The sequence below is a fragment of the Mobula hypostoma genome, chromosome 4, assembly GCF_963921235.1.
Source record: "Mobula hypostoma chromosome 4, sMobHyp1.1, whole genome shotgun sequence".
In the NCBI taxonomy this organism is placed as follows: Eukaryota; Metazoa; Chordata; class Chondrichthyes; order Myliobatiformes; family Myliobatidae; genus Mobula; species Mobula hypostoma.
In genome coordinates this window covers 55,356,658-55,376,323 of record NC_086100.1, presented here as the reverse complement: position 1 = coordinate 55,376,323, position 19,666 = coordinate 55,356,658, and the positions used below count along the sequence as shown (strand labels likewise).

At 37.3% G+C, this 19,666-nt stretch overlaps 1 protein-coding gene across 2 annotated transcripts in view; it reads right to left on the bottom strand.

Moving 5' to 3' along the window:
* Positions 1-4,524: 4,524 nt before the first annotated feature.
* Positions 4,525-19,666, bottom strand: part of LOC134344787 (transient receptor potential cation channel subfamily V member 5-like) — an 89,021-nt gene continuing 73,879 nt past the window's right edge. For both annotated transcript variants that reach the window (XM_063044878.1, XM_063044879.1), the window contains 6 exons: positions 19,522-19,598; positions 16,749-16,914; positions 15,969-16,035; positions 14,670-14,938; positions 10,146-10,255; positions 4,525-5,558 (listed from right to left, as the gene is read on the bottom strand). In XM_063044878.1, the coding sequence (XP_062900948.1) occupies positions 5,384-5,558; positions 10,146-10,255; positions 14,670-14,938; positions 15,969-16,035; positions 16,749-16,914; positions 19,522-19,598 (864 nt within the window). In that variant the 3' untranslated portion in view covers positions 4,525-5,383. The remainder of the gene's footprint in view (positions 5,559-10,145; positions 10,256-14,669; positions 14,939-15,968; positions 16,036-16,748; positions 16,915-19,521; positions 19,599-19,666) is intronic.

The following is a 19,666-nucleotide window of genomic DNA, read 5'->3' as shown; positions in this document are numbered from 1 at the left end:
TTACAGATAATGAAGAATGTGAGCCAGTTTAGAGACCAAAACCAGATTCCTTTCACAACTGTTTTCTGTATGTTACTATAAAAAATTAGTTACTCATTACTATAGAATATTAAATGAACTGGTAAGAGTGCATGGGACTATATCAGCTTGTTGTGCATCATGCAAGTTTATTTTCAGTAAAACAAGCTGCACTTCCAGTGCAGATATTGTGAGGAAATATCAGTTTCTCAAAACAGGTGGAAGGAATGGGACGGTAAGAATTGCAAGCATGGCAAATATGAATCAGAATGCACCATGCTTCGCTTTTTGAGCTGTATTAGTTCATGGCTGGCCAAAGCGAGTGTTTTGGTAATTCCAGGTGAAATGTTTCCAGCAGCTAAAAGTAAAAGAACCATGTTGTAGCTGTTGGCCAAGATCAATTTGAGTATTCAGAAAGTCACTGCAAAAGTAAGTGATAGCATGTCAAATTATTAATTCCCATTGATTTTGATTTAGGAAGTGAAATGTTAATTGGTGAATAGGCAATTACAGAAAACATTGTTGAATAGATTTCCCGTTTAATGGAAGTACAAAGCTCTTCCCACAAGTTCAGAATCAGGTTTATCATCACCAGCATATGTCCTGAAAATTGTTAACTTGGCGGCAGCAGCAGTACAATGCAACACACAATGTAGAAAAAAAAATTAGTGTATATAGAGAAAGATTAAAAATAGTGAAAAACAAATAATATATATAAAAATGAGGTAGTGTTCATGGGTTCAATATCGATTTAGAAACCGTATGGCTAAATGATGAACTGACAACACGAGTACAGTAAATTCAAAATTTGCTAACCTTTACCTATTTCACCAGGAGCCTGTAATATCCATAAGACTAACATGCTTCAAAGTAGTTATAATTATTAAAAGTTTTGTGCTTTGTGAAGTTAGAAACTTGCTGGAAGAGAAGTGGACTACATTGTAAATATTGTCTGCATGTTACTCAGTTACAATGAAAGTCAAAGAATTGTCTTTACAATAATTTAATATATTTTGCTTTTTTAAAAAGTCTATGAAAATGCATTAAAATGATATTCCATGTGGTGAATGTGAATTTATTTAATATCAAGGAAACAGATGAAAATATAGAGAAATTGAAATTGTACATACCTATGGTGATGTATGTCATGGAACTTATTGCTTTGATTTGTGTAACACATAAAATACATTTTTAAAAATTAAGCCTGGAGATGACATGTTCATGAAGCAGATATTTGGGATGTGCCTCTTTTTATTTTTAAAGATATTGACCAGAGGCCATAAAATAAAGGAGCAAACTTAGGTGATTTGGCCCATTGAGTATGTTCCATTTCATCATGCTGATTCAATATTCCCTCCCAGCCCCAATTTCCTACCTGTTCCAGAATCCACCAACCTTTGCCCTAAATATACTCAATAACTTGGCCTCCATAGCCACCCGCAGCAACAAATTCCACAACTCTCTGGCTAAAGAAATTCCTTCTCATCTCCTTTATAAATGGACTTTCTTCTATTTTGAGGCTGTGTCCTCTGGTCTTAGACTCCCCCCATCATAGGAAACATCCTCTCCACATCCACTCCATCGAGGCCTTTCAACATTTGATGGGTTTCAGTGAGGTCACCCCTCATTCTTCTGAATTCCACTGAATGGAGGCCCAGAGCCATTAAATGCTCCTCATATGAGAAGCCTTTCAATACCCCAGAATCATTTTTGTAAACTTTCTTTGAACCCTCTCCAATGTCAGCATATGCTTTCAGAATCAGTTTGAATATCACCAGTATATGTTGTGAAATTTGTTCTTAAATAAGGGGCCCAAAATACTCAATACTCCAAGTGAGGCCTCACCTCTGCTTTATAAAGCCTCGGTATTACATCCTTGCTTTTATATTTCAGTACTTGAAATAAATGCTAACATCACATTTGCCTTCCTCACCAATGATTCAAATCTGTAAATTAACCTTGAGGGAGTCCTGCGTGAGAACTCCCAAGTGCCTTCGCACCTCAGATTTCTGAATTCTCTCCATTTAGAAAATTAGTCTATGCTTTCAGTTCTTCTACCAGTGTGCATGACCATAAACTTCTCAACACTGTATTCTATCTGCCATTTAACCCATACTCATCATCTGTCAAAGTCCTTCTGTAACCTCTCTGCTTCCTCAAAACTATTTGCCCCTCCACCCATCTTTGTATCATCCACAAACATTGTCACAAAGCCATCAATTCAAACATCGGTACTCTACCTTTTTATATATGGATTGAAACTACACTTAAAATTGAGGCTATTTTGAATATTCTATTCTCTGTATAAAGCTAACTGTATGTAAGTATCTTACAAATGCTTGCATGCATGAAATTCAATACATTACTTTGTATTAAAGATGCAGATCTGCAATTTAAGTAACTTTGCTTTAAATAAGAAATGTAACCTTTGACTAAGTTTTCGGTCAAAATTAGATTTCCTTTGTGTATCGGTATCAATGTTTGTTTAAACAATGCTCCAGGAAAGTACCATCTTAAAAATGGTATACAATTCAAACTATCATGGTGTTCTTATTTTGTTGTATTTTTGTTTTCTGCATGACTGTTTCTACAAATGCTTTGGTTCACTTGTATAAATGTGGGAATAATACAATACAACCAGTTCATTGAATGTCAAAAAGGCTTGCTTATTGCACCTTATGTGCTTATTACAATCCAGCATTTGACCTTGTTCTTAGCAAATTCTGATTCAGGTGTTGATTGTTCTGACTGGTTTAAGTTGTGTGTCGATCAGAATGGTGACATCTGTCAGTGTTTTGTTATGGTTTTGTCTCCGGACTGTTATGATCATAACAATTATGTGCAGCACCTGTAATCACTGAAGTTCTTCTAAGGTAAAGATGTCCTTAAACAAAAATTCAAGTGCTTGGGAACAATCGAAGAGGATTGCTATGCACACAAATGGTGGAGCTAATGAAGAGGGGAATGGATCGTTCTAGAACACAGCCGCTGTCTTGGGGACCAATTGCTCCAACTTGACTTTTTAATATTCTTTGTAGGCGAGGCAGCTGCTCTTTGCTAATTAAAATATCAAATGAAAAAAAAATCGTACAACTTAGCTTCTGGGGAATTTTAAACAGCTCAAGAATTTAGCTAATATTCACAATGAATTTAACGTTTCGATGAACAAATTGGATTTTAACAGAGTTAATGAATGTGTTGTTCACCCATTTCTATTAACATTTAAAATGTACAGAAATAAATCCATTGTACCAATCATTCCAGGGGAACATTGTTGGTTAGCAATAAACAGTTTGAGTCAGCTCACACTATTTCAACGTGATCTGTCTCATGCCCTTGTTCCCTGTTCAGCCATTACTTTCTAGTAAATGTATCTCAGCTAATCCCATACATTTTCAATCTTCTGCATACCACTGGTCTCACATGAAGTGGGGTGGGGCAAGAGAAAGAGATTGGAAGATGTTCCATCTGAGTACCTTCCCCCATGATTCTCTGTAACAATTGCATTCCTTCTCAAGACTGGAAAAATAATATCTATTGTAAGAGCAGAACAAGAGAGGAAAATCGTAGGATAAGATTCAACATATCAACAAGGGTCATAAGCAATCACTGGATAACTGACTGCCAGTGACATGTCCCTACATAACTTGCTGTCCTGAGGGACAGAGCAGAAAATAATCACATTTAATTCCAATCAAGATTAACATCCATTACATTCACATGGCAACCATAATATTAAAAATATGCCTTGGGCCAACTTTAGCTCCTACAGATAATTAGGGATGGTCAGTAATTATTGTATGTTGGGTATTACTAGGCATTTTTTCTGCCCGGGAAACAATGGCAAGTGTATTCCTGATTCTGTTGATACAAATAATAGATATTAGGAAATAAAACAGTATGTGCATGGAGAAAAGGGTCCTTCTAATGAAGGTAAGCTTGTAGAGTCTGCAACCTCAATCTCCAAGACAAACCATACAGTTCCTGCCTGAGACTCCTTTCTGAATGAAAACAATTTTTCCCTCTTCCAGGCTTCTATTTTGAGCAACTTTGCAGTTGTGTTTTGTCTTTAAAAAGAGAACCAAGTGAACACTTTGCCAAACACAATGACAATATATTTCACCGAAATAGAATCCAATCCAGTTGCTAAGCATTTACCTTCAGGGCCATCTCCCAGTTCGCCAGCAGGAACAAATGATACTGCAAATGGTACATGATGAAATCAGTAACTAAGACCTTAGAAAAATAATTTGGATTAAGTTTAATTGTTTGAAATTGATATTCATAAATCCTTGCATCTCAATCAATGTTTCAAATTAATGACCATGGCCAAAAAACTGTTCAGAAAAGCAGCCACTGAATTGCAGTGTAATCAGATTTGTCAGAGCCTACCTATATTTGTTCATTTGCTCAGCCGTGCAAGTCATACTGTAGGCTTAATCAGACTGAAGACATTTTAGCATTTACAATGAAACAACTTACAGTAACTTTGTATTTGATTCTTACCTTTGTTTACTGTACTCAGATGGAAATGACATTTTAATTTACAGCTTTGTTTTCTATTTGAATTTTCAGGAACTAGTGGCTGATAAGAGTCACCGAATGTTTTTTCATTCTTTCAGTAGAATCTTGTTTATTGTGGTACATAGTGTTACAACAGTTAGCAGCAGTGATACCCTTCCACTACGGTAGCATTCTGTACCTTATTCTAAAATACTGTATAATTTCACTTTATATAAAAAAAACCTCTATTCTTATTATGTGCAGTAACATCCTGTATTATATTTCACAGATCATTTACAAGCTGTGATAGTAACTTCATACTGCAAGTAATTTTGTTATAGTTTAAAGATTCCATCTAAAAACTGTTACAAAATATGTTCTTTAATTTGTAGATGCACATAAAACACCCACTTAGCCCTGTTTTAAATCTGACTTTTTCTGGTATTATTGTAGTTGTATTTCTTTGAAATATTTCTACTGCAATCAATAAATATTAAGACCCACTTTGCAATACCTTTGCAAATGTCAAAAGATTTTCTAGTTACATTTGTGAGTACTGATTCTCGTGCCTATTAAAGCAACTATCCAATCTTAATTATACAAATGATCCTAACTTATAACAAGCTGTAACAAAGGTTTTACCACATTCAAAAACATGTAGGATTTTAATTGATCTATTGAAATTCAACTCCAGTTAAATTTTAAATGCTTCCTTGATACGAATATGTTACACCTGAAAATGATCAGTCCACTTTCTAAACAGATACTAGTCTCGAAGAAATGGATCGTGTCAGGGTTCATTATGTTCATAAAAACAAGTGTGTTCTTACAAACCAATGTCTCTAGAGTTAATGATGAAAATTTACAGAGTAGTCATATCACTTGGTACATTGTTCTTTTTAATACTTTTTGATATGTTTTTATGGATGAGGTTCCAACGATAAGCACTCCTGTTCTTCCTTGGGTGGGTTATATTTTCTTTCTCCTCATCTTCAGCCTTCTTCCTGGCCTTTTGATAGTCACTTCTTTCTTCAACCCTTCAAAGTAAAATTGAATAATCTAATTACAATGCAGACTAACACAATTAAGCAAAAATGTACCCTACATTTTTTAATTTTCCATTAAGCACAATTGAAATACCACTGAGGGCTATATTTACAAATTTGTATTGGAATACCTGTGGATTTTTTTTTGAATCATACTAAATATTGATCAATAATAGGCTGTGGCAAGAAAATTCAGTTTTGCCAATCATTATCTTCCATCTGCTAAATAGGCAATGGTTCCTTCAATCCTGGCACCAATAAATTGAAGCCTAATTGACATACTTTATAATATTCTATAGAGATGAAAATAAGGCAACCATTTTGGACAAATTGTCAGATATTTAGTGCGTTTTGAAAACTTATGATGTTTAGATGCCAGAAGCATTATTTCAATGCAGCCTTGTTTCAACGTTTTTTATGCCACATGTCTTGCATAACTTATGCCACAGGTCTTGCAAGCAATTTTTTTTTTGCTTCTAACATGCAAATAAAAATCTTTTAGCATCAACTTAGGGTATGAAGCTTACTCAGTCTACAAAGGCTAGGAGCTGCAAGGGGAGAGAACCTTCCAAGCACTAGGAGAGCCCCTCTCAAAGCAGCTAGTTAAGCCAGGGTTAGAAAATTCTGTTTGCCTCTTGTATTCAGAACATTGAAAAGCATTGCTAAACTATTAAAAATTAAAGGACAAAAAATTAACAGTAGACACAACACAGATCCTAGAACAGCAATTAAAACATTTAAATGAAAGAGTTAAAGAAGTATTAGCACCCAATTGTTGCCACAGTTCCAGCACTTTTAGTTGGGGCAAATTCCTCAGCAGACATGCTGGGAAATTATGTTCTGTCACTAAACTTTGAGGAATCAAACACATGAGAGTATTTTCAAAAAATGTTTGTCAACTGACGGCAGCAACTTCCAGGTTTTTTTAAATTTGCTGTCTGGATCATCTGAACGTACTGATGATTGCGTGGGTTCCTGACATTTTCTGGCAAAACCATGACCGTGAGCATAAGCAAGAGATCAACATATGACCCACGATTACTTCTTCACCCTACTGGTATAACAAGAAACCTGCTCCTGCACCCAGTAAAAGGCAGTTTAACTTTGCTGCCCAGTCATTGTTAGGACTACATCTTACTGGAAATAATTTAACTCATTTCTTTGCAACTTACCTGAATTTTCTCATTTCTCCATTTTCATTCTTTACTAAATATTTTGCTTCTTTTTCTGTTCTTCCGAGAATCGCTTTTAATACTGACTCACTATTCCGCCGGATTACATTTTCTCTTTCATTCTATCTATTCATCTCGTTTTATTTGCCTTCTCATTTCCTCTTCTGATTTCTCGTTGCAAAAATACAGAACTCACTATACTGATAGATGAAACTGGTCGAACCATCTAATCTATCGAATTAGTGTTGGCATGAATTGGAAATCTGACACGCATACATGTGTTTACTGTACACATTCCCAAACCCCAGAGACACAAGAAACTGCAGATGCTGGTAACTGGAGCAACAAACCATCTGCTCAGCATCTGTTGGGGGGGGGGAGGGGGGAAGAGAGGGTGAATTATCAATAATTTAGGTCAGGAATGATGTAGGATTTCGACCCAAAGTGTTCACCGTTCCTTCCCCAATCTCACTGCCCTCGCACCAAACCCCACAGATGCTGCTTAACCTGAACTCCTCCAGAAGACTGCCCCAATGTAGAAGCTTTCTTTTCTGATTTTTTAAGTCATTATGTTCAGGAAGGAGCCCAAGAAAAACTTACTTTAAAAGGTAAAATAGGAAATACTACAGAAATACAGAGTTGACAAGTAGTGCTGCTGTATATGACTGATGGAAACAAAACTACAAAGTGGTATGCTCTATTATCCCTTCCTTTTGTTGAAGCAGACATTTTAGAGATCAAAGCAATTGCTTTCATTTCTAAAGAGTGGTGAATCCATGGAACTCTTCGCCACAGGCAGCTGTGGAGGCCAAGTCTTTATATATATTTAAGGCAGAGGTTGATAGATTCTTGATTAGTCAGAGCATGAAGGGATATGGAGAGAAGGCAGGAGATCGGAGCTGTGAGGGAAAACAGATCAGCCACGATGAAATGGCAGAGCAGACTCGATAGGCTAAATGGCCTAATTCTGCTCCTATACCTTATGGACATTAATATTAAATTATAATTAGCTAAGACATGACACATTTCCAGTTTTCTTTTGCCAGTCATCACTGGTAAGGCTGCCATTTATTGCCCTTGATGGTGGTGAAACACCTTGAAAGTATGGTGAAGTCAACCTTCAGTACCGTTCAGTAGAGTAACAATGAAAGGACATGGTAATGATGAAGAAATATTGATACAAGTCCGGTTAAAATAAAACTTAGAGAGAAACTTGCAAGTGCTGATATGCCCATGCATCCATTAAGCTTGCTCTTCGGGGTGGTGGTAGTTGCAGATTTCTGAGTTGCTGTCAAAAAAAAACTGACAAACTAACTTTAATGTTTATTATCAAATGAAGGATGAACTGTTTCCTTGAATCCAAATGACTGTACCCATTCACATATCAAATTATTTGTCTGTTCTCATACAGAAGCTTCAGGAGCACTAAAAGAAGAAATCAAAGATACCCTTGAAATGTCTATAACGGGAGCAGGAACATGATTTGATAAATGGAAAGCATAAACAAGCTCTGTGCAAAGCACCAAGGGTCAGGGTCATACAGCATTCCTGCAGCTGTAACACAACAGCAGTAACTGTAGGACCCCTCTATTGCACTACTAAATGACAAGAAATTGAAATAAAAGGAACATTAAGCAGAATATGACAGGTATGTGATCCTACAGCATCACCAACTATGAAAGCTGGACCACCCATCTCTTTACAAATTAAATACTGAATATTCTCCAGTTTTGATTTGAAAGTTACAGCTAATTAGAAAGAACTTCAAACTGTATTACCAATTCTTAAGATTTATAAAGCTACCATGTATTTATATAATGCATAATTAAGCCTATATTCTCTCAAATTTGCTTCTTCAGTTATGCAGATTTATTTCTATAATAACGAGCTGCAAGGTTTTTTAAAAACTACTTTCCAAAACAAGGTAGGAAAATGAAGAAAGAAAAATAAACGTAAACAGCAAAGAGGGAAATGGTAAATCTCATTGATTGTTGGCATGAAAGAAAGGAAGGACTAGAAATAACAACTCAGTAGCATGAAACTGAAAGATCAGACTATAAAAGTTTCAATCAATGAACCACAAACTGAGTTATATTAAATGGCAAATGGCTGCATCAGCACATACAGTACAAATATTCATCAATAGCACCACTGCTGCTTTCAAACAGCATAACCATCCTACTCCAGACAGAGGGTTTTTCTTGAATCCAGTGAACAAATTACAACTAGGCACAAATCAGGAATGTTGGTATATAATAAACAGCACAGAACAGGCCCTTCACCACACAATGTTGTTGCTGACCTTTAAAGCTACAGTATAATCACACTAACCCTAACCTCCCACGTAGCCCTCCATTTTTATACATTGCTACCTAGAGTCCTTGCATTTTATTTGTGGTTGGTGATGAAAACCTTTAAGAAAATTGCTTACACGAGGAAATCTGCAGATGCTGGGAATTCAAGCAACACACAAAGTTGCTGGTGAATGCAGCAGGCTACGCAGCACCTCTAGGAAGAGGTACAGCTGATGTTTTGGGCTGAGACCCTTCATCACGACTAACTGAAACAAGAGCTAGTAAGAGATTTGAAAGTGGGAGGGGGAGGAGAAGATCCAAAATGATAGGAGAAGACAGGAGGGGGAGGGATGGAGCCAAGAGCTGGACAGGTGATTGGCAAAAGGGATATGAGAGGATCATGGGACAGGAGGCTTAGGGAGAAGGGAAAGGGGGAGGGGGAACCCAGAGGATGGGCAAGGGGTATAGTCAGAGGGACAGAGGGAGAAAAAGAGAGAGAGAAAAAGAATGTGTGTGTAAAAATAAATAACGGATGGGGTACAAGGGGGAGGTGGGGCATTAGCGGAAGTTTGAGAAGTCAATGTTCATGCCATCAGGTTGGAGGCTACCCAGACGGAATACAAGGTGTTGTTCCTCCAACCAGAGTGTGGCTTCATCTTTACAGTAGAGGAGGCCGTGGACAGACATATCAGAATGGGAATGGGACGTGGAATTAAAATTGCTTTTTGGTACTGGAGGAGATAATGAAATTTTCATTTAATTTAGTTTGAATAATTGCATTTTGCATCTAAAATACTTCTAAACTACACAGCTTTTTATGATTTATGACTGTAAAACAAAAAAGATGATATTTCTGTTTTAAGCACTAGTTTTGATATTTCCTTATCCCAAGTATAGTGCCTTGATGTCATTACTCTCTTTTACTTGACTGTATCACCAGTAACACTGATTACAAAAGAAAATATACTTAATATACCTTAACTAAAATGTCCAAAGAGCTTTCAGCAAAGAAAGACCGGCATTTTATATTTTAAATAATAAAGTTAATTCTCAATGAGCAGCTTAATTCGGATAATATTCTGAAAGTTCTTTACATAGTTGTAAGCTTTTACCTTAAGTACCATTTATCCACATTGAGGCCCAACAGATCACCTGGTATTCCTGCTCTAGGCCACAGCCAGGCTGGCAGTCTCCTCTCAAGAAGCAGAGTGGTTGCAGCTATCTGAAATTACATTAATTGTTTCAGCAAATAAGCCATCGCATGTTTCAGTCTGTGATTAAATTAACAAATTTGAAATGCATTATGATTTCCATTCCTGGTACTGTAAATGCTTATGTAATCATTATGTCCAGAAATGGGTCTTAAATCTACAGCCAAATCATGTCAAATTCTTGCCAATATTCTTGATTTACAGAAGTATGACCTGTTCCTTCTCTTTGAACCATAACTAGTACAAAAGTTCTCCAATTGAAAAGTAGATGTCATTACAGAAGTTACCAGCAGAAACAGTGTGGTGGACCAGCTCTGGCTTCAATCATATGACACTGACCTCATTCACTTGATGAAGATATTCTATTACCCAAAAATTCTTTTCAAGACTCCAAGATTAATCTTCAGACTTGGGCAATTTATAACATAAATAAATTAAAGAGATTTGTTCACATGTTTAAGAAGATATGTAATATTGGAACTTCAACCGGAATCCATTCCAGGCTGTTTTGCACTACATTCCAATAGGTAGACCATAAGAAATAGGAGCAGAATTAGGCCATTCAGCCCATCGAGTCTGCTCCGCCATTCCATTGTGGCTAATCCTGGATCCCACTCAACCCCATACACCTGCCTTCTCGCCATATCCTTTGATGGCCTGGTCGATCAGGAAACTAGCAACTTCCGCCTTAATTATACTCACGGACTTGGCCTCCACCGCAGTCTGTGGCAGAGCATTGAACAGATTCACTAATCTCTGGCTAAAAAACATTCCTCCTTATCTCTGCTCTAGAAGGTCACCCCATCAATTTTGAGGCTTTGCCCTCTAGTTCTGTATCCCTGCACCATAGGAAATATCCTCTCCACATCCACCCGATCCAGTTCTTTCAACATTCAGGGGGCTTACTTTGCCTTGTACATCGGCAGGGAGGGCGAGAGAGCAGTCGGGGGAAAAAAAAATTCGGTAGGTTTCAGATCTAGCCTGGATCTCCATAAAACCAAAGATTCTGTTCTAATGGCAGTCATGAATACAACAGGATGTTATATGTCTGGTTTTCAATCAATGTGTTGGAGACTAATTGAAGCCAATAGACAGCTACCTCACCAAATAGTAGACAAAGCTTCCTCAGTGTAAGTATGACAGCTAGAGGCAACTTGCCTGAAGCTCCCCTAATCTTCCAATACAAGGCAACTTCTCCATTCAAATATGCACTAGTTGAAAATATTTATTCTATTTAATGTTATGCAATTTTCAGAAAGGTTGCTGCATGTTTTGGAAAGAATGATTCTTTTACATTTCCTTGCTTTCTTGGTTTCAGATTACGTCTTTTGTAGTAGAACAGTTTACAATAAAAATGTCCAGAGCAGCTTCAGAATTTTAATTCTCATTACAAGCTCTCTTGTCCAACAATAAGAAACCCATCTTCAACATTTTTCCTAAATTAGAGTGTTCCAAAACTTTCAGGCTAATAATAAGTCAGATTATCCCTGGGCCAAGGTCCCACTTGCAGATTCTGTTGGGAAGCCAGCTAGCAACTGATTGCCAATGTTCAATAAAGAGCCAAACCCCTCCAAGCCTAAAAGGTGGGCCCCACAACCTGAATGTCTTAGTGAGCCAGTCATGCTATTATCAACTTAATTGTCTCATATACATGGAGCCATTAATAATCTAATTACTAATCTAACAATAACCAAAACACTAAATATCAAATTAATAGCATTTCAATCAAAAATGAAAGAATTAACCGTGCAATTTTTCTTTTGTCTGCAGCCATTTCCTTTCATTAAGATCCATAAACTGGAATTGCACCAACTCAGCAGGTACATTTCCCAGCATTCCCAACAGCAGACCTCTACTTGTTCTCAGGAGTCCTGAATATCTGCCCAGTTCAGGAGGTAAAAGCCAATCTGAGTAGGTCTGCCTGCTGTTGCAAGCAGCACTCGTGCCAATATGCCTATTGTGGAGTAACCAGAGTTGCACAACATATTCAAGGTGAATAACTGTCTCTCTTCTTCTCCATTGTGTCCATCAACATCTCCAGTATAGCATCAGAGAACCTTGCTGCCCAATTTCTACCCTGTTTAAGCCATTTGCCCATCAGCTAGTTCAGCTTCTCTTGCCAGGATATTTTTTCTCTTTCAGAACTCCCAAAATAAAACTGCTGATTGGCATTTTACACACAGGGAACACACATGCTTGATCCATCTGCTCTGGCAGTAATTGCCATCAGGCGGCGGTGCACCCGAATGAGCAGCCTCTCGGGAGCCAACCAGAAATCCTTTTGTTTTTATAAACGTCTTTTTTTTTTATATAGCTTATTGTAAGATGACTGTAGACTTTTAAGAATTTCAGGTACCGCAGGTTTACCCCATCAGAGAGCTGTTTGTTGGCTGAGTAGCTAGATCTGGTGTGAACAGTGTTGCTACCTGCTACAGGAAGGCATCGGAGTTGGTGTGCCAAGGCAGCATGCAGTGTAATGATTGCCTTGGACATCTCTATTGTGATCATAAGACCCCGGTGGACATTGATAATGTAAAATGCCACAGGCTTGTTTCTTTATTTTGTTGGGGAGACATACGGCGGGGGTTCTGCGTGGCCTCGGTTGTAGCTAGGACTAGGCCTCAAACTGTGGGCTTGCCTGTTGTTACAGTCCAGGAGAGGAGATGCCTGAGGCAGTGTAGCATGGTGTCCATGCCTAATTGCCTCTCTTGTTGGTGCTACCCTCTAGTGTTTGATTAGTGAAATAAGCTGGATTACGTGTGCACGTCTGTCTGTCTGTGGACTGCTGCAAACTGCTTTTTCTTGCCAATGGCAGCCATGCACCATCAACTTGCAGGACATGTCACTCAGGGATTTGGGCTGTATTCTGTGACTGTATGTTTGCTTGCTATTTTGTTTGTTCTCTGTTGCACTGTGTATGTTTTGCACCTTGGCCCCAGAGGACTGTTTGTTCAGTTGTATTCATGTTTGATTGAATGATACCGAAACTTAACTTAAACTTGAACTTAAGTAGCCAGCTTCTATGTTCTATACTAGAATTTAAGTCATAATACACTATAGAAATATTGTTGCCAGCAATTATAAAGTTCTTTATGAATGATGGCATAATCAACACATTTAACTAATTAGACTGGTGAGTATTTGTCGAGGGTCATTACAGAAATCTCTCTATTTTGTTGGTGTGACATTTGAAAATCCCATCAATACTTACAGAAAATCACTGGCCTCACTCTCTGTATTGTGCATGGAATTGCTGACTTTTACTCCAACATTTTAGGAGCTGTGGAGGCCTCAAACCTTTTTCAGAGTTGTGGATGACTCACACGTAAATGTGGAGACCTCAAACCTTTTTCAGAGTTGTGGATGACTCACACGTAAATGTGGAGGCCTCAAATCTTTTCCAGAGTTGATGGTTTCCTGACAGCTATGGCATTGATTCCTTGTGGAGTATTTAATTGCTTTAACTATAAAATTTTAAAAATCTGTACAATAATGTAAACTTCAATTCAAATCACTGAGCTTGTGGTCTTGAGCAGAATCTGTCTAGGTTTTTCCCCCAAGACAAGTATACGAGAATACTAATTTCTACATATCTCCTTCCAGTCATGCTGAACAATCTTCCTGCTATGCGTACCAAATGCCTATCTTGGCAAATCACTGTAATCTGTGAGGAGGGCAGTACAAGTAATAGTTAATGCTTTGTTGCAATTGCTAAAACACACTTTCCAGAGTTAAAAGTGTTCTAATCTTATGGTATATTGAATTTTCAATAGGTTCTCCAATGTTTTTGAATAGCTGTATACACCAAACAATCTCTCTTTGACAGACAGGAGGAGGCAAGGTTTAACCAGCTATGAAAGCAACCTGAGGGCAAACTTACCTTCAGACGCTCATACCTGGACACAGTTCTAAGCAAGAGTGGGAAGTTCAGACAGCCCACCACGCAGTGGTAGACCCAGGCTGCTGTATGGCTTACAACAGCAAACCAAAGGAATGACAATTATAAAACCATTCAAATGAATTGATTTTAACAAATGTTTCAATGAAAGTATTAGAAAATATCACTGAAAATGCATTAATCCTGTATCACAGGATTAGTCTAATCAGGAAGGATTGATCTATCTTGAACACAATTCATCCCACAGTATTTTCTTAGATAGTCTTTGTCAAATTTTGAATGACTCCAAAAATAATTATGTTCACTTATTAGAATAGCGAATTGTTTCTTAACAAATTACAGGGCTGTAACTTCCAAACTCTTTAATGGAAATCTACTGAAATATAGAGCATGCTTTTAGAAAAGTTTTGGACCACCTGTCACAGTCCTTTTAATTTTTTTTTATAATACCTGTCACAGTCATTAATAAAAGTAACTAAGAATAATTAAATGGAATCATTTACTAGGAAAGGAAAAGCAGACTTTACCTGAGCTTTCCAAAGTGACTTTCGTTCACTGACAACTCGATAATGAGTATCTCCCATTAAAGCGATGAAAAGGTTCAGGAGAAGAACAAAACCAAAACACATGTACACCATATAAAGGACAATGATAATGTCAGGGATCTTGATTTCAGGTGGGCCGGGAAGTTCAGTGAGACCCATCATCAGCTGAAACAATGTGAAAATGGTGATGGTAAAATCCCGGAAGTACAAGTATGTATTTGGGTCCAAGGCTTGAAAGTGAACATCGAAACCTATGATGGTTCAAAAATAAACAAATTATTAAAATATGAAATAAAACCATTAAATTTATGTAACTATTAGTGTTAACAAAGAAACCCATGAATTTGTCAATATGACAATATTTGGCCCATGAAAAATCACTGCTGGATTCTTATGATTTTCATCTGAATGTTAGTGACTCAGCACTGACTTGATCAGTTGGACTTCAAATCCCCTGATTGAAATGCACTGTACAGTACTGTCAGCATCTCTCTTTCTTAACTCTCAACCTACAGATTGCTCAACTTTTATGAAAGGAGACCAAGAAAATAGGTAGTTTTCAGAGACCTCAGGAATCATTACTTAGCTAGTTACACTGTCCGTTATGTATAGCAATAGCATTTAGAACCTAATTCCAATGCTGGACAGCCTCCACATGAAAGTTAAATTATTTTTGATAGCTGCCTCACTGAGTTATTCCTCTTGCAATCTGCTTCTCCTATTCCAGACTTAAATGTACTGAAAATATTCCCATTTAGAAATGACTTACTTTTATGGCTTGCAAGTCATTTCTTTACTTCAAAAAGTTACAAAAAAACACAGCGTAACACAGCATAAATCTCATGGGATATTACACATCAAAGCATGAGTGAAACTGGCAGCAAGCTTCAGATTGGGAAGGGAACAATGTGGCAGCAACTGCAGGTTTTAAAAAAAAATTTAGATTCAATATTTGTAGTTATCTCAATTTTTTTAAAATTTTAATTCCATTTTAGTCTTTACTCATTAAAAATACCTCCTACAGCTTTGCATTAAATATAAAAGCTATTATTTCTCTCTTTAGTGCCCAATAGACCCTAACCCTACTACTTTTACTTTAAAAAGTAATGGTTATCATTTCCTATTGTAAAAAAGTCACTCAAAATACTACCAAGCATTTTTTCTTTATTAATGCTGGTCTTGTTCTGTTTTGCCTTTCTCTACCAATACAACATTACAGCATAGTACAGGGCCTTTGGCCCACAATGTTGTGCCAACCAATATAATGCACATTGCACCCACCTGCACCAAATCCTATAATGACAATGATCAAAACGTAACAAAACCTCATAAGATCACCGAAGATCATCTTAAAAGAGAAAAGAAGGAAAATAGATTATTGGCTTCAATCCTGCAATTGAATTATCATACATTTGGAAGTATATTTCCAAAGCATTATCAATGAATTTACAAAGTTCTGATAAAGATGAGAATGGAATTGAGGTTAAAGAAAGACCTTATCATCAGCTTTATCATAGTAGAAATTCTGACTTCTTGCATCTACTTGGCTGATGTACACAAAGTGTATGATATAACCACAGACCTCTGGATCTATAAAATGCTATGCTTGGTTAAACTTAGCCGACTGTCCCTGATATTCCACAGGCCCATTCATTACAGACTCTGCAGTCCCCAATGTACATCCAAAAATTAAATGCTAGCTTGAGACTAGTTAAATTAATTTGATGCAGAAGTCTTGGAGCCAGTGATGGGTTTTTGTTCCACAAATTTAATCTGTATTTTGAAGCCAGCTTCATCATTCATCTTAAAACTGGCACTATTTTCTTCTACTGCATTGCCTTCTGAGCATATATTAATAAATTTGAAAATAGGAATGTTTAAAAATATGTGGTTTTTAAAAAATCATTTCTCCATTTCCAGAAAGCAGAAAATACAGGACATTTCACAAACATCAAAGTCAAAATAACTAATTTGTAAGTAGTTTAGTGTTTCCCTTTGGAAGGGCATGATCAAATGCAAAAATATTCATACAATCTTCAAATAAAAAGAAAATAAACTAACCTTTTGTATCATGATACACAGGGGACCAAGCAACTTGAATCCACGTGCAAAATAAAGAACATTACACCAGGCACTTATTAGTGCATATGCCATTATAACAGTTTCCCATTCGTGGTTCAAAACTCTTAGTATCATGGTGATTAAAACAAAGCAAGCATAAACAATCCTGGAAATCAAAATTAGAAACCAGTTTCAATCTGTGGTAAAAGAAATAAGCACTCTTGCAATACAAAACTGTTGTTACTCCAGGGGCTATTTTTTTTTTAAACTAAGGCATACAAGACTTTGTTGCCAAGTTGATTCAGCAAGCTTTAGCAGGAGCAGTTAGTCCACGGTCAGGTTTTTATTGGAATTTATTTTCTGGGATCTCAGCGTCTGTGGTATTTTAGTTTTTTTTTTACACTTAGGACGTACAGCATGGTAACAGGACCTTCTGGCCCAATGAGTCTGTGATGACCATTGACACCCATGTGACCAATTATCCTGCTAACGACACGTCTTTGGAATGTGGGAGGAAACTGCAGCGCCGGGAGGAAACCCGCGCAGTCACAGAGAGAATGCACGAATTCCATACAGACAGTGCCACAACTGTACCGAGGTCACTGGCACTATAATGGTGTTATGGTAACCATTACTACACTACTGCCTGCATTTATTTCCAACCCCTAACTTCCCTTGAGAAGATGGTGATGAGCCACCTTCTTGAACAACTACATTTGTTCTGCTCAGGGAATTCCAATAGTGCTGGTTCCGGGATGTAAACAAAGCTATAATTAGGAACTCATAAGACATTTGGTTTCTTTGTCCTTTGTAGCAGTAGAGTTTGCAGGTTTAGAAGGTGCTACAAAAGTTGGGGTGCTACAAAATAGAGTGTGCTTTGTAGATGGTACACACTGCAACCTCCATGAAGGAACAGATGTTTAAGATGGTGGATTAGGTGCTAATCAAGTGGGCTGTTATCCTGAATTGTATTGAACCCCTTGAGAATTACTAGTGCTGCACTCATCCAGGCAAGTTGAGAGTATTCACAATCTCTAAGCTGCTCTTGTAGCAATGGTCTTTGTGTGACTGGCCCATTTGAATTGCTGGTAATGTGACCCCAGGATGTTGTCAATAGGGAACATGGTAATGGTACACGCAGAAAGATTAAGGAGTTGAAAGCTCAGCGTTTAGCCATGGTCTAATAAGTAACAAATAGCTTTTGTACCATTAAAATACCAGGCACTGATAGAGATGGTCAATGTCTTATATTTTAATGGCACAAATATTCCTTGTTACTTGCTGTTAGACCATGCCTGAAAATTGTTGAGGTTTTGCTGTATGATTAGTTGCCTGAGGAGCCATGAACAGAAATGAACCATAGTACAATCGTAACAACTATTCTGACTTTACAAGGAAGCAATATAATTGAAAGTGAAGATAACTTGGCCTAGGATATTGCCCTGAGGAATCCTGCAGTGATGACCTGGGAATGAGATGGTTAACAACCAAAAATCAAAACGACTCATCTTTTGTATAAGGTATGCATGCTTTAGATGTCCACATATTTCACAGAAGCATCTTGAAGCCACATCTGGTTAAATGAGAGTTGTTCTCACTTCACCATTGAAATTTCAGCTCTTTCATCCATGTTTGACCATGGATATGATGTCATCTGGTTCTGCCTACTCCTCTCTACCCAGAAAAGACCTCAGCTCTGCCTGAACTGACAGTCTCGCCTTGAACACCAAACTTCAAAGGAGCTGGAGAACCCTTCTCTCCTTCCTTGTACCTCTCTCATTACTCTGCCCTACAAACTCTCTCTTCTTCCTCACAGCCATGCTACAAGCAAACCCATCCATGGTTCTAAGAAGCAATAGAATAAAAGTTCAACCTGAAGGTATAGCATTGTTTCACAGCTTCCGAAACACAGGGTTATCTAACAATCAAATTCCATAAGTGCTATACAACCCACTCTGCTCAAATTCACTTTTCAAGGTATTCCAGGTCCCTTTAAACAGAACAGGCAGCTGGTTATACTCATCCTATTGCTGAGTTTCCCCAAACCAATGGCTACAATTCATTTTGACAGCCTGGTTTTTAAATCGGCAATACACAAGACTGATGTCACAATCTGCCTACTTTGTGCACATCTTATGTAAATAATTGATGCATAAACCACTGCCTAATCAATTTCCAAGTAATGCAAGGCATTCTTAAATTGTGCACTTGCTATCTATGCCTGAAATTGGAAACAATGAGTATATGAAGCCCACTCATCACAGAATGCACACGTTCAAGAATTACTGAGTTAGAAGTCTCATTTTCTCCTTGTATCTCAGATGCATAACACAACAATGGATATTTTCAATTATTTCACATATGCATGCTAATTCAGTTTAATACTTTAGAACATACTGATTTACACCCATTACTATTTAATTTAACCACCAGATCTATATTTACTGTTGCTTTCAGCAAAGCAGTCCAAGCTGCATTTCTTAACTCAGCAGAAAGAAACTGATTTTGCAATCATTTTGCAATTCAACTATCACTGCCTTGTTTATGAAGTTTTAGTTAAACCCTAATGTACTTTGATTAGTACTTTTCTCAAGCTTTCTACTGGTTTATATAAAGTGCTTAAAATAGTATAAATTGTAATAACAGAAAATGGTATAGATTGTTGCAAAAGCAAAATGACAGTATTCAGCAAAAAACTATAATGCAGCACAAAAGATTTTGAAACAACCAAAAAAAAGTACCATAGCTGAAATATAAAGCAAACTAGCCTTACATTGTAATGTGGAAAGGTCCTCCAGTTACTGTGTTTCCAAAATACTTTGCAGGTCCTATGTGAATCAAGCGTGGAATCTGTGAAAACAAGGAAATAAGAGTTTAGTTTTGTTACTGAGAAGATAATGAATCCGCTGAGATAAAAT